The sequence below is a fragment of the Leucopleurus acutus genome, assembly GCF_964270905.1.
Source record: "Leucopleurus acutus genome assembly, chromosome: 6".
Classification (NCBI taxonomy): Eukaryota; Metazoa; Chordata; class Mammalia; order Artiodactyla; family Delphinidae; genus Leucopleurus; species Leucopleurus acutus.
Window position 1 is genome coordinate 47651728 of NC_139149.1, and position 15992 is coordinate 47667719.

The window sequence follows — 15992 nt, forward strand, 5'->3', positions numbered from 1 at the left end:
AGAATGGAGAACAGTCTGAAGGCTATTGCTTTGATCCGGCAAGAGAGACAGAGGTGTCAGTTCAACTGGTGGTGATGAGAAAGGAAGGGAATTGTTAGACTCTAGTCACTAGAGAGAGAATTCAAAGAGGGAAGAAATGACAGGATTTGCTATTCGATAGAATGGGAGGATTCTGGAAAAGGTAGTTGCAATGACTTGTTTTCTGGCTTCAGGAATCTGATACACTGTCAGATGCCAGCCAATCCCTAAGATACCATGAGGTTGGAGTCTAAAGCCTAGGGCTGCGATTAGAGTTGGAAGAGTGCCAACTGGGGGTCCCTGCAGGAAGTTCCTCTTGAGGCCCTTCCATTTCATGCTCAGCACCCCTTCTGATCACTTCCACCCACCTTTTAGTGTCGCCTTATACTTTAAACAGCTCCTCTTAGAACTGGCTGAGGTATGAAGTGTTACATAAATAAGATATGATTTGAAATGTTAAGCCTTGGTGAGATGTATGTTCTTTTGATTAAAAAAAAAACAACACTTGAAACAAACAATGAAACAATTCCTAAAGAAATCCTCTTTTTATGGTGGATTTTAGGCAATCAAAGGGTTTTCTGGTGTTTAATAAATAACACCATGACGGTGGCACCTAATCCAACCGACGTATAAACCGGCCTCTGGGCCCTTCCATGTTATGGGAACTGGAAGGAAACGCTCAAATGCATGGTTCACGTCAAGTGCAATGTTTAAGACAAGCTTCCTAATAGGAAGCCCACAGCTTGCCAACTGCACTCCAATTTCAATCTCCTACTCCATTCTCCTGGGTTTAAACCTCTTCTACTCCATCTACCCACACAGCTGGTGCTGGGCTCACGCATTTCCTTCCCCGGAGCATCTCTTGAATCTGTCCAGTTCCTTGCTCTTCTGACAGTATCTCAGTTTCGGCATGGAAAGGGTCCAGGAAGTATGGGGAGGGCATCTCTGCCCTGAAACCAATCTAAAGTTGAGCAGCTTTTCTCTTGAGATGTATCGACATTTTCCAGCTACACAAATTCAGGTTTGTCCTGTCCAGTGACTCCGATTCAGATCTGATTGTTTTCCTTACTTAGATTACTCTGTAGCAGGAAGGAATGCTGTGTGGGGCTGAATCAAGTCCCGTTCATGGCTGAACGATGCAGAGAAGCTGGATTCTTAATATGACTTTCCAAACCAATAAGCAAGGAATTTCTGACGTTTGCAGTATGCAGCATGTGCATTGTACTTGAAAGGACAGAACAAAGTGAAAAGTGTGTTCTCTCCTCCTTGGCCATCTCTGCATGAATACTTGCATTTTTATCACAGATCATCTGAGATTTGGTGTTTATCTCTTGACAATCTGACAGTACTTAACAAAGCCCGTGGCTTCCTATCAATTGATTTCTATAATCAACTAAAAAGTTAAGTATGTTTTAAAATATGCCCTTGTCCTGTCTCAGAACTTCTTCTCTTTCCCTGCCCTAGCATTGTCCTTGACTTTGAGCCTTCTTTATTCTCCTGCAGCTTCTGAACCTGGATAATCACCCCCTCCACATGCCCGTGGGACCCCTCTTGCTAAATCTTTTTACATGTTCTCTTCTCTTTTCTTTCTAATCTCCCAAAATCGTCACTCCAAGTTCCACGAGGCATACAATACTTTCTCACATGCAGGAAAAATTAAACCTGGCTTAATCTGCTACACCGGGCTCTAGTTTTGTCAGGATTCAAATTGCCTGTCACCAACCCCTGTGTGAAGTAGATTAACCCTTCCAGACTGTTCTCGCCACTCTGCCACTCTCATTCCCTCCCCACCTCCCCTTTCGTCCATCACATTTAGCAGTAGATCTTCTGACCTCTGCAGAAAATCTTCTCTCTTTCAAAGTTCTTCGCTGTGTCTCTGTATCTTACCAGTGAATTTTTAAACTGAGTTGAAAACATTTTTCTTCCTTTTAGCTTTTAGTCTATTCCTCCATCATTTTTGTCTTTATTTAACTGGAAAGTATCTAACAGACATTCAGACATTGCTGGTGTAAAACCCATTATTTACAGCAGCTCTGTTAACATCTTATAGACTGTGCTGAAAATATACCATCTCAGTCACCAGGGAGTCTTGCTACAGAAGACCATGTTATGGCAAGAAACAATAAGACAGAACATTGTTAAACTTCCCTCAACATGCCTTCGTGTGGAAGCCCTGGGGGATATGATTCAAAGACTGGGTCACCAAAACAAAAGCAGAAAACAACTCAGCCAACAACCAAACAACCCTGGAAATGACGTGACGTTATTGAAAGCAGAAGCGTTTACACTGAGCTATCCATCTTATCTGCTTTGAGAATATACTCACTTAAGAAAAATATGTATTTACTTAAGTGGGAGACAGAAGTGAAAACACAACCAAGAGACTTCCCTGGTGATCCAGTGGTTAAGACTCTGCACTCCCAATGCAGGGCGCCCAGGTTCTATCCCTGGTCAGGGAACTAGATCCCGTATGCCGCGTACTAGAGCCTGTGTGCCGCAACTGAAACTCCTGCACATGGCAATGAAGATCCAGCATGCCGCAACTAAGACCCGGTGCAGCCAAATAAATAAATAAATATTTAAAAAAAAGAAAGAAAGAAAAAGAAAACACAACCAAATCCAACTCTTAATGGTAGATATATTGTTAGTCCTTGTACTTGTTTGCTAAGGCTGCCATCACAAAGTACCACAAACTGAGTGGCTTAAACAGAAATGTGTTATCTCACAGGTCTGGAGGTTACAAGTCAAAATTCAAGGTGTCGGCTGGGTTGGCTCCTTGGAGGCCTGTGAGGGAAGGATCTGTTCCAGGCCCCTTTCCTTGGCTTGTAGATGGCTGTCTTCTCCTTGTGTCTCTTCATATCATCTACTCTACGTGTATTTCTGTGTCCAAATTTTCCCTTCTTAGGTGGACATCAGTCATATTAAATTAGGGCCCACACTAATCACCTCATTGTAATTTGATTACATCTGAAAAGACCCTGTCTCCAAATGAGGCCTCATTCTGAGGTATTTGGGGGGTTATGAATTCAACATCTTAATTTTGAGGGGGACACAATTCAACTCATAACAGTCCCATGCTTCTTATTCAGCTACGTAATTCACAGAGCCCAGAGTAAAATGAAAATGTAGGGCCCTGGAGGGGACAGGGAAGTCCAGTCAATCTTCACTTCCCGTGGGCCTGTGAGGGGTTGCAACCTCCATGGCAGAAAGCTCTGGGAACACGCTCAGTACCTGAACTGGAGACAGGTGATAGGTCCCCACTCAGTCCCCACGGAACATGCAATGGTGCTGCCAACCCGGTGGGGAGAGCAGCCTTGTCCTGCCCCCATATACCACTGCCATCCACTCCCAGGCCCTGGGCCTCCAGTTTCCCAGCCCCAAGGCAACCTGGTTGCCATGGTGGACGGAGCACAGGAGTATGGACGGGGAGGCTGAAAACCCACCCAAGGAAAATGGGGAGGTGACGTGAGGAGGGACTGAGATTTACTGGAGGCTTTAATCTCTTGGTCTGTGCTCCATCGTCCCACAGGTTCTTTCATACCCAAAGAACAAATTCAGAAATAAAAATTACTAAGGGGCTTCCCTGGTGGCGCAGTGGTTGAGAGTCCGCCTGCCGATGCAGGGGACACGGGTTCGTGCCCCAGTCCAGGAAGATCCCACGTGCCGCGGAGCGGCTAGGCCTGTGAGCCATGGCCGCTGAGCCTGCGTGTCTGGAGCCTGTGCTCCGCAACGGGAGAGGCCACAACAGTGAGAGGCCCGTGTACCAAAAGAAAAAAAAAGAAAAAATTACTAAGAATTCCAAGATCCCAAACCACAGAGCATTCAACCCCAAGGGCAAGGCCCTGCTGAGCATGGAGCCCTACGAGACAGTTCTGGTCACACGCCCATAAAGACTGCCCTGTTAACTGGCCAAGGCTAACACTGTGGAAAAAAGACCTTGGCGAACCACAGAGCACTTCTTTTAGGGCAGAACTGCTTGAGGTTGAGAGTATCTGCCTTAGTTTCTCCATCTGCACAATGGGCTTAATTAATTATAGTGCTGTCCTCATAGGATCTTGATAAGGACTACCTCAGTCACTACGACCCCTTTATAAATGTTAGTAAGAGAAAAACAGATCTTAACTTTGGACATGGGTAGTGAAAAATAGCAGCAAAATAAGACCAATGTTTATAGTTAAATAATTACTTTGAATTTCCTGTTTATATTTTCATAACCAAAAAGGAAATTTCTCAAGAGTGTGATGCAAAAAGCCAGAAATAAGGAAATTTTTTCATTAGCATATTTCTTTGGAACTGTTGTAGTCTAGAAAGTATAGTCAATTAGAAAGTCATGTGGCCCCGCATGAAAGCAGAAAACTCTTGTCTATTTTGTTTAGCTCTGTATCACAGAACCCAGTTTAGAGGAATTCTCATAAAATTCCTCCATTTTTCTTGAATGACTTTATAAAATATTCTACCCTAAGTGACTCACTGTAGTGTTTATAAGGTGTTCTTGGGTTTGTTTCTTTTATGAATTGTAATATTTCTTTTCACTCTGATCAATTAAAAAATATAATTTATGTTCCTAGCTTTGTTTTGGAACATCTCCTAAAAGGCTTTCAAGGATAATTTCTAAAAGAAGATGGAGACAAGGGTCTATAAATGTCTCAAATACATTACTTTGATAGATTATATGAAGATTCATCACATAGGGATGAGTTCAGAAGAGGCAGAACAAAGAATTGTTTCTTCAGAAACCCTGATATAAATAAGCAAACTCTTAGCTCAAGGAAGGGAAGCTGAGGGGACAACGAAACTCTGTATGGCTCAACCTTTCTGGTAATTGGCGTGGAACCCACATGGTGTAGTATCAGTTACTGTGACAACCAATAATAGGAAAAGAGGTTAGGAGCTAATGAGGAAGAGTAAAAAGGACCAGAAAAATTGGAAGTCTATGCTGACTCTCAAAGGCTCATGAGGAAAGAAGCCAGTCAGAGAAAATGGGATGAGAAAAGTATAAAGTGGAAGAGTTTCTGAAAGATGATGAACGGAGATGGAAGAAACAGAGTCCGAGGGTTGGAGTGATGGACGGCCAGGCAGGGCAGCTAAACCAGGAGCTGATCATGCTTTTACTTAAATTCCAAATCCCCAGATTAGGAGAATGGCTCATTGCCCAGGGATATATAAATTGCCTAGAAAAAAATCAATGGCTTTGCACATTCCGGCTTTGTGAAAATATTTACTCCTACATGTGGAAGCACAGGTTTGGAAAAGGAGGAGTTGAAGAGAGCAAGAGGCTGGCCTCCTGTTCCTCCTGTCACAAGGTCAAGTCACATGCTCCCAGCAAACAGCGGGATAAGAATGAGCTATTTTATCAGGTCGCAAGGCTACACAGGGGTCCTCTGCATTAGTGCTTGTGGATCCGGTTCACATCCCTACTCTACAAGCTCCTGTAGGTGCAAGTTACTCAACCTGTCTTCACCTGTGAAGGAAGGGTAGGCACTAACGGCACCCAGCTGGCTGTGGTGAGGGGCATTTTGACCTTTGTATTAGAAATGGGAGCTAAGGGGAAAATCTCAGGGTCACGACTCCTTCCCACTGCTGCCTCCAGGGGGTGGCTCTCACCACCCTCTTTCAGAAACCTCTCCTTCGTGGCATCCTCTCTTCATTGCTCCATACCGAGCGCACCGCCCTGAACCTCTTCCTCACATTCACTACGTGACTCCAGCGAACACTCCATTGGCCTCCCCACCCCAAGGCCTTTCACTCCCAACACTCTGAAGTCAAAATAGAGTGGAACATTACAAAGCAAAATAGAGTAGAACAGAGTAGAAAAGTAGCAGCACATCGTATCAGGTAAGGGTGTTTTTTAATGAAACTTCTGTTTCAGACGTATATGTCTGTACTGCTCTGGACACTCGGTTCCTTGACCCCCTCTGCTCCGAGGACCTTCTTTCACTTGTTCTCGTTTTAGTGACCACTTCTGCAGCAACACCTTGGACCTGGTCACTACTGAGAATGGACCCGCCTCCAAAATTCATTATTTCCATTGTATAATCACTACCCTTCCTGTTCTGCCGTCTCTCTCATCTCCTTACTTTCATCCTCACTTCCCTTGGTCATTGGCCATTCAAAAGAGCCTACCTTGACCGTCTCTGAGGACTGACACAGCCATGGGCTCCCTCCACCCCTGCTGCTGGGAAGCTGAGTGCTGTAGGGGAAGCTCTCTTACTATGTTGGTTGGGGCCATTTCACATTTATAATTTTCAGCCCTCAACGTCGCTTCAAAATTCTTTTACTTGCCCCCAGTTCATTTCCTTTAGCAACCTCCACAGAGACTATGCCCAGTTTTCCCCAGGATGCCCTGTCCCCTTCCTTGATCTCCCCTCTACCCTCCCAGTATCTGGGGTACTTGAATGAAATTATCAAGTTTTAGCACTTGCTAGAATGAAGGGCTCAGATTTCAGAACCACAATGAGGTCCCTTGCTATAGCAACTAGAGGTAGGAGAGAGGCTGCAGACATGCCATGTACAGTGCTGTGCACAGGGAAGTAATTGTTACAGGGCTGTCAACACGTCAAAATGGTCTGGACTGGCCAGAGGAAGAGGGCACCGTGGTGATACTGAAACAAAAGGACAATACTTGGGTAAGTACTATTATTAGTTCCCTTTTTACATACGAGGAAACTGAGGCACAGAGAGCTTAAGTAACTTGCCCAAGGTCACACAGCTGATAAATGGTAGAGCCAGGATTTGAGCCCAGACAGTCTGGTTCCAGGGCCCATGAACTTAACTACTATATGACACTGTATCTACTGATTTTTTAGTACAAATTTATTGGTAAATGACTGAAAAGTCAGCACAATACTATCCATCATCTGCCTCTCAAGGCTGGAATGCATATAATAAATAAGAGATCAATCAGTAACACATATCAAAGAAATTTTCAGATGATAAACACTCTATGTATAATCTGCCTTGTATTACTACCTATCCCTTATTAGTGGATGTGAAACTGACATAGGTGCATATTTTCTCCTGGTTGCTCTGGGGATGCCAATCATGGCTAAGAGTAAGTTAATGTAGTCCAGTGAACACAGGGGCAAACGTAGGAGCCCAAACACAGCTAAAAAACACTATTGTATTTCAGCTTCTACATCTGAAAAATGGATGGCTGGACTAGACAATGTCTCAGGTTCCTTCTAACGGTAAGATTTTGTTTTTCCATCTTTGGACAAACCTGATTTTAAACCCATCTAGATTATACTTGAAATTCCACTGATGTGAGTGCTTGGAGTCAAGGAGGGGAGCCTGTGTGAGGACTGGAGCAGTCAATGTCACACAGTCTCTGTGCTCTTCAGAAATTAGGAGCAGCATTTTCACATCTGAAGAATCTCTATGCCAACTATGTCAAATGCCTTCAGATTTGCAAACTGTCACCTGGAGTGGACAGGAGGTAGTGGATGATTCTAACGTCATAGTGTCCTTGACTATTAAAAAGAAGGCACTGATTAGCAACTACCTCAGCCGGGATTTGGATCTGCTACATATAGAAGCGATTAGCCCATCAGTGCTAATCCTGGCTCAGAGGAACACCAGCGCATTCTCTCTGTGTGGCTAGGTTCCAGCTTCTGTCCTCCCGGCTGCTGCCCTCTTCTAGATAGACATTTAGTGCCCAGGCAAGACCCACATTTTAAAATGTAAAGAAACAAGCGTGGCACAGCGACTGTTTGTGAAGACGGATCACCCCCATGGGGTCACGGGCGCCTCTGCAGGAGCATTTTTATTGAAATGACAAAGGAGGTAAGAGGCCTCTGACCTTCGGCCACTTTAGAATAAGAATTGCTCAACCTGTCCCCGGTAAAGCCTCCTAGGAATGCTAGAGAATACAGTCCAGAGAAGATTACCTCCAAAATGTACACATAACATGTTGAGAGGGGAAAAAAATAAACACAGACATTGGTGACATGTTTTACTCCTTCTGTCCAAGCTCATCCCCAAAGGCTGAGAGCATGGAGGCTGGCTGGAGGCTTCTCCTGGTTTATTTAGCTTCTCCCAACCTCTTTCCTCCCTTCACACATGGGCTTGCACTTTTGCACGCTGGCTCCTTGGCCTCAGAGGCAGCCCATACAGTTATTTACGAAAGCGGTGATCTCTCTTTCTGTCTCTGTCCATAGCCCTTTATGAATTTTGTGTACAGTAGGTGCTCAATAAATGTTTGATCCGTTGATCCCGTGTACACGTGTATATGGCCATGGTAACTCCGCAGGAACTCTCCGCTCGCCGGCCTGCCGTGCGCCTTGCAAAGGATCCCATTTTACCCTCAGTGGCCCTATGTCTGTCACAGGCCCCATTTTTCAAAGGGGAGAAACTGAAGAGCAAAGAGGGTAACCTGCTCCAGCTCACAAGTTCATTGGGGCCACAGGGGCTCCTCTTCCCTATCTGGTCTGAGAAGCGTTAACAGAGAAGATTGTTTTCTTTCCCGAAGGGGCAGAGAGGAGAAGCCAGGCTGGGGCCACTCCGCAGGTGGCAGCGTACACCCAGAGCGCTTGCTTTGGGAGGGGACAAAATGGGACATCTTTTTGCCGTCATGTATCCCAGAGATGGTCCTCCCAAATACACCGCTCCAGGAAAGTTTACATTCGAAACATCTCCTACCCTCCTACGTGCAGCTTGTCCCCGGCCGCAGCCGAGTCGAACCGCCTGCGAGCCGAGGCCCCGCCCCACGCCGCGCCCCCGACCGAGGCCTGGAGGAAGCGGGGCGGGGGAGGGGGGTGCAGGGCCTGTCCCGGCGCAGGACTAGCCCATCCGCAGGGCTTTCTCCGGACGGCAGAGACGCGGGCCACCGTATAATCCCGGCCACCCTCGCCCGCCCCAGCTTCGCCCCTTCCTCCTCTTGCCCACCCCCCGCCCCCGACGTGCCCATCTGGTCCCTCTGGGCCGGGGGACACTCACCCTGCCACTCGAGAAGCCGCTCGGGGGTGAGTGCCACCGCCGCGCCCTCGGCGGAGCCCGCCGGCACCGCCAGCAGCAGCGGCAGCAGCGGTGGCAGCAGCGACAGCAGCGCCATCGCTAACCACTGGGCTCGCCGAACACTGCGCCCGGCCCTGCGGTGGGCGAGGCGGGACCGCAGCCTCCTCCGCGCTCCACCCCTCCCCCAGGCCTCGCCACCCCTGCGTCCCGGAGATCCACTCCGTCACCGTCACCCCTGTCGCCACAGTGTGCGGACACTCGGGGTTATGGGCTGGAAGGCGGAAAAGTCCAGGAGATTTTCCCCGCCCTACCCACTCCGGCTTGGAGCGGGAGGGAGGAGGAGGGGGTGGACCATCTGCCCATCCCAGAAATTCCTGCCTTTGGGGAGAGAGGAGGGGTGAAGCTGCCCCGTGCACGCGCCTCCTGCTTCCAGCCTTCTCTCTCCTTCTTGCGGAGGCCAAATAGGAGTTGGGGGTGAGCGAGTTGAGAATATCTGGGACGGGAAGTCTGACATCTGGGTTTGTAAGCCACCCGGATTATGGTAAACGCTGCGGGTTTGGCAGCAGGCAGCTTAGAGGAAACCGAGCTGCTCCGCGGACCCAGGCGCGCTGGGAGCGCTCTGGACCTCCTCTCCCCTGGAATGTGGAGCCCAGAGATCCCTGGGGGTGCGCCGGGGTCTCCACCCTCCTCACTCCAGGGTACGCTGAAGCTTCTTCCATTGTTGAGCTCCTTTCCCATTTAAAAACTACCTCCCCCTTCCCTCTCCTTGGATCCTCCTAACCCAGCAAAATAGCTGGGTTATCCTGTGTTACAGCTGTTACCGCGTTGTCCCACTTTATACCTAGAAAACCGGTCCAGAAAGGCAAAGTGATTTGCTCTAAGAAGAGGTTACTCCTTAACTTGGCAAAAGTTCCTCCCTAAACTAGGAAGCCCTGACTAGAATGTAGTCTTTCTAAGGGTAGTCTTTCAAATAACTGGCGGAACACTAGAAACATTCAATATTTATGAGAACAGGCTAATGTAAGATCTTTCCTAAACAGTCATTAAACAAAACATTGCTTATGACGCTAGTCATTGAAACATAAGAGGAGGGAAGAAAGCAAAAGGGAGCTTTAAAAAAATAAAAGGAAGGTGATGGGGTCTTGGAGAACCTTGCCTTTCTCAGCTGCCTGTTGGCCAAGACCAAACCAATAGTTTTGAGTAACACTGTCAGCTTTAGACTGAATTGTGTCCCACCAGCTCCCCAATCATATGTGGAAGTCCTAACCCCCCAAATGTAGTTGTATTTGGATATAGGAATTTTAGGAGTTAATCAAGTTTAAATGAGGTCTTGAATGTGGGGTCCTAGATCAGGTCGGCTTTATAAGAAGAGGAAGAGAGAGATCTCTCCATCCAGGCACTAAGGAATGGAGGACACAGCAAGAATGTAACCATCTGCAAGGCAGGTAGAGAGACCTCATCAAAAACCAAAACCCTCAGGAACTTGATCTTGGACTTTCTAGCCTCCAAAACTGTGAGAAATACATTTCTGTTGTTTAAACCACCCTGTCTCTGCTATTTTGTTGAGTCAGCCCAACCAGACTAATAAAACTGTCTTAGCCTGGTTCTCCAGAAAGCAGAGCCTGGGTTGAGATCTCTGGCAGAGAGTGGGATTGAAGATCAGAGTGAAATAAGGAAGCAAGGACAGCTACTGCCTTGGCCACTGTCGTAGCAACATGCGCTCAGTCCTGCAGGAGCCTCGGAAGGTCTCAGAACTGTCTGTCCTGGGGAGAAGAGGAAAGGGGGGAAACATTTATCCTTAGGCTGACCGTCTCTGCTAGTGAAGGTGGTCCTAGGGTTATTAACTCCTCTGCACACTTCCATAGCAGTGGTAAGCTCCAAGCTTGGTCCCGTGCCTTGGCAACCGGAAAGCCCTGTGGCAGGCAGCAACAGGTGCATGGCATGGCCAGAGGTGAGGTGCTGTCACGTTGCCCCAGAGGGAACCTGTGCAGGGCTGGCTGCTGCAGAGGTGGCTGGAGTAAGAGGTGTGGCTGAGAGAATGTGAAAACTTCCAAAGTGTGCCCTGAGTCAATAGCATATTATTACATATAGAAGTCAGTATCCCTGCCTGAAACATGCAGAAAAAGGATGCTTTCAGCATATGAGACTAGATAGACCTCAGTCATGAAGTACTTATAAATCTCTCCTGTGACTCAGCACTACATCATGTGTTATGGGAATTACCCCAAAGTACAGATGGTTCAGCCCTGTCTGAGTGGGCTGGCATCTATTGAGGCAGCCGAGCGTGATCCAAGTGGCATAATTAAATAGGAAAGTGCAGCCTTGATATTAATCTTTGGTGAGGTGCAGTGCAGTGAACGTAAAAGTGGGAGAGGCCAGGAGGGGCTAGAGTGATTGCGCAGGGCTAGATGTGTTCAGATGGGGTGAAGGGTATTTAGGAGGAAGAGGCTGTTCTAGGATGGGAGGAAGTCGTGAGAGAAAATACGAAGTCTGGAGTGAGAAACGCTTGCACGGGAGAGAGTGAGTAGGCGGGCCTGGCTGAAGCAACGGGTGGCTACTGGGCAGCCTGGCAAACGAGGTCAGTCACTGGGACACAGGACTGCCTCCCACTGGCTGTGGGATCCCGGTGAGACATCCACCTGCTATAGGCTTCAGTTGTATCCTCTCTCTAATGGGGGGAAAAAGCCTTCCCTGACCCAGAGCAGATGATATTCCAAAGTAGCAGAGCTATGAATATGAACAGGATAAAGAGGAGAAACCAGCCATATTTCACCTTCAAAGCAATTAGCGTAATGAAGAATGGTGATGACAGCTTCCTGGCCTACTGACACCAAATTTCCTATTCAATGATTAGAAGATTCCAGAAGGGCTCGTTTTCATCTCTTTGAGGTGGAAATCTGTGGCAAAATCTTACACCTTCAAGAAAATGATCCTTCCCCATACCCGGGTCTTGCGCCTGTTTCAGATTCGGGAGGTAGGGTAGTGTGATGGTGAAAGTAGGTGCTTTGCTACTTACCAGCCGGTTACTTAGTCTCCTTAGCCTCAGTTTCCTTCCGTGTAAGATGCAGATGGTACTATTTGCTGCTGTATTAAATGAGATAAGATTGTGCAGTGCTTGGGACAGAGTCTAGCATATTTTCAATGTCCTTTCATGGGAGCTGTGAGGGTGTGGGGAGGAAGCAGGGCAGCAATGAGCAAAGGGGAGCTCAGGAGCGAGCTCTGCAGACCTCTGTCCTGCTGAAATGATGTCTCCTGCCCCCTGCGGCCCGGAACACCTGCACCTGCAGGCCTTGTACATCTTCCATCATTTTGAATTAGAATTACTTCTTTATTTATAGCTCTCACCTGAATGTAGGTTCCTTGAGGAACCCACTACATTTTCCTTCTCTTTGATTCTCCAGGGCCCCACAGTTCCTGGCCCTTAGTAAATTCTCCAAAAGTCTCTGCTGAGTGAGTGAATGAAGGAGGGAAGGAAGGAAGGAGGTGGACAGGAATAGAGTGTATGGAGTCATTTGAAACTCTAGAAAAATATTAGAAACCTGAATGATGTTGAACGAAAATGGTGAAGAAGATTCAGGATTTAAAACTTACTTAATGTGTGGGTTATGGTGAGGGTCAAGATTAACAAATGTATTTCGAGCACTGTAGGAATCAGAGTCGCCGCAAGAAAGGGTGAGACCCTGATTTATAGTGGTTTATAGTGAAACACTATTTACAAAGTTATGGGCAGAGTGAAGGGAACCGAAACAGGAAGGGAAAGACCTAGGTTCTAGCCAGTGCTGGAAGCTGTCATGACTGTATCGGGGCCTGAAGGAACCTGGGAGGGAGCAGTTATAGGGACCTCATGAGAGCTGTACCTCTGCGACAGGGGCCATCTGGCAGGACAGGAGAAGAGCAATTGTTACCAAACTGGAGCCTGTCGGGGGGAAGCTTAGAAAATGAAGAGCCTGTCCCTTCTTCTCCTGCCCTCTGATCTCTTCCAATTGGCTGACCCAGCCCGTAGTCAGTGGTCCAGGAGTCCACAGAAGTCAGCTTTCCAGAACACAGTGCAGGGTGGAGAACTACGGACAGTGAGTCTGGAGAGACAGACAGTGACTATGAACGTGAGCATGTTCTGTCCATCTCAGTACTGGTGTGGAGGATGCAGCAGAGAGCAGGGTGTGATGAGTCCTTGACCATGATCACAGAGTTCTGAGTCTGGGGGAGAAACAAATAGGTAAACAAGCAATTACAATAACAAACTAATATCATAACAATTACAATGCATGTCATGATATGAGAATGTGTCTGAGACTTGACAAGTCCTTAGAAGGGCCACTCATCAAAGCTTGAGGCTCAGAGAAAGTGATGCGAAGAAAACGTGGCATCCAAATTGGCACCTTGAATAGCTAGCTAACTTCAAAAGATATGCTTAAGCGGATGAAAGGAAAAGCCACCAACTGGGACGAAATATCTGCAAATCATATACCTGATAAAGAACTTGTATCTGGAATATATAAGGAACTCTCCAACTCAATAATAAGAAAAACCCAAATATCAAATGGGCAAGAGATTTGAGTAGACACTTTACCAGAGAAGATGTACACATGGCAAGTAAATACATGAAATGATCTCCAAGACCATTAGACGTTAGGGAAATACAAATTTACACCACAGTGATATACTTCTACACATCTATTAGGATGGTTAAAGTTAGAAAGACTGACCACACTAAGTGCGAGCAAGGATGTGGAGAAATTGGAACTCTTACCCACTGCTGATAGGAATGCAAAGTGGTGCAAACACTTTGGAAAATTGTTTGACAGTCTTTTTAAAAGTTTTTTAAAAAAAAACATATAACTACTTCGTTTCCTAGAACTGCCGTGACAAAGCGCCATAAACTGGGTGGCTTAAAACAACAGGAATTAGTTCTCCCACAATTTTGAATGCCAGAAGTCCAAAATCAAAGTGTCGGCAGGATTGGTTCCATCTTGAGGGTCTGAGGGACAGTCTGTTCCTTGCCTCTCAACCAGCTTCTGGTGGCTGCTGGCAAACCTTAGCATCGCTTGGCTTGTAGTACATCATCATATGGATTTCTTCCCTTCATCTCTCTCTTATAAAAACATCAGTATTGCATTTAGGGACCACTCTGATCCAGTATGATCTGATTGTAACTAATTACATCTGAATATACCCTATTTCTGAATAAAGTCACATTCTGAGGTTCCATGTGGACATGGTTTTGGGGGGACACTATTCAATCCGGTACAACAACCATATGATCCAGCCGTTCCACCCTTAAGTGTTTACTTAAGAAAAATGAAAACACATGTCCATATAAAGTTTGTACACGAATGTTCATAGCAGCTTTATTTGTAATAGCCCGAAAGTGTACACAACTCAGATACCCAGCAACGGATGATTAGATAGATAGATTTAGGTATATCCAAGCAATGGAACCCTACTCAGCAATAAAAAGGAAGGAACAGCTGATGAATGTAACAACATGGTTGCATGTTGAAATAATTATGCTGAGTGAAAGAGCTAGGCAAAAAAGAGTACATACTTTATGCTTCAATTTCCATAAAATTCTGGAAACTGTAAACTAAAATGTGGTGACAAAAAGCAGGTGAGTGGTTGCCTGGGAATGGGAATGAGGGGCTGATGGGAGAGGAGAGATTTAGCTGAGCAGAAAAATGTTCCAAACAGAGGGAATAGAGGCAAGAGTGGACATGAGGTGTTTGAGAAGTTCTTTTATTGGGTACTGAGGTGGGAGGTTCTAGGAACATTAGGGCTAACTAGGAAAGCTGAGATTAGGTCTTAAATCATGTTAAAAAACCTTTATGCTAGAGCCAGCAGGGAGCCATTAGGGGGTTTCATTGTGACCAGATTTATGTGTTACATTTTAGAAAGAACATTCCAGCCATAGTATGGAGAACGGACTGGAGGTGAGCAATTCATAAGGGTTAAGAGGCTGCGGCAGGATCCTGGATAAAGAGGTGGCTCTTGTCTGGACTAGAAAGGAGACAGTAGAAGACTGGGGAAAGTGAACACACCTTGTGAGATGTATAAGAGGAAGGATCAGATCAACAAGACTTAGTGTTTGAGCGGGTGTGTTGGGGAGAAAGAGAGAGTCATCAAGAATGATGTCCCATTTCTGGCATGGCAACCTAGTGGCTTCATCCTCTGAGAAACAAGTTTGGGGAAGGAGTAGGGTTTCAGTCTGGGATGCGTTGAGAGGGTGGTGAAGATGTCTAGGGGACAGTTCCATATATGTGTATTAAAGTCAGAAAGCATAGATTTGGAAGTTATCTGTTGTTGATCATTAAAACCATGGGAGTAGATTAAAACCATGGGAGAAGATGTGGTTGTTGTAGGTCAAGAGAAAAGAGGAGAGGCCTGAAAATAATCATAGGGAACAACATTTGGGGATAGCTAGAGAAACAGACTGAGAAGGAGTTAGGTGTCTGGAAGCTGGGGAAGAATGTTTCAAGGACAGAATCATTGACAGCTCCATATTCTCTGGAGAGATCAATGGATGTAAGGGCAGAACTGTGCACTGGATTTGGGGACGAGGAGGGAAATTATGACCTTGTGGAGAGTGCTCCTAATGGTTGGAGGAGAAGGCACGTCAGTGGTTTGGGGATGACTAAGACGACTCTTCCCAGCTGCTGGTGGCCGTGGGGCGCAGGACATATAGCTGCACAGGCTGTGCGTATATGGTTGCGGATGAGGGTGAACCAGTTGCTGCTATTTTTGTTACTTTTAATTTTTTAAAATTATTTATTTATTATTATTATTATTTTTTGCGGCACGCGGGCCTCTCACTGTTGTGGCCTCTCCCGTTGTAGAGCACAGGCTCCGGACGCGCAGGCTCAGCGGCCATGGCTCACGGGCCCAGCCGCTCCACGGCATGTGGGATCTTCCCGGACCGGGGCACGAACCCGTGTCCCCTGCATCGGCAGGCAGACTCTCAACCCCTGCGCCACCAGGGAAGCCCTACTTTGTTATTTTTTAGATGAGCGACTTGAGCACATCTAAAT

The 15992-nt window shown here is 46.6% G+C and overlaps 1 protein-coding gene across 1 annotated transcript in view; it reads right to left on the bottom strand.

The window, feature by feature from the left end:
- PLA2R1 (phospholipase A2 receptor 1) overlaps window positions 1–9484 on the bottom strand; it is a gene marked incomplete at its 5' end in the record, with an annotated part of 117240 nt that extends 107756 nt beyond the window's left edge. The window contains 6 exon segments of the mRNA XM_082841351.1: window positions 8953–9095; window positions 9097–9272; window positions 9274–9303; window positions 9305–9356; window positions 9358–9418; window positions 9421–9484. Of these exon segments, the coding sequence (XP_082697477.1) occupies window positions 8953–9095; window positions 9097–9272; window positions 9274–9303; window positions 9305–9356; window positions 9358–9418; window positions 9421–9484 (526 nt within the window).
- Between the last annotated feature and the right edge of the window lie 6508 nt (window positions 9485–15992).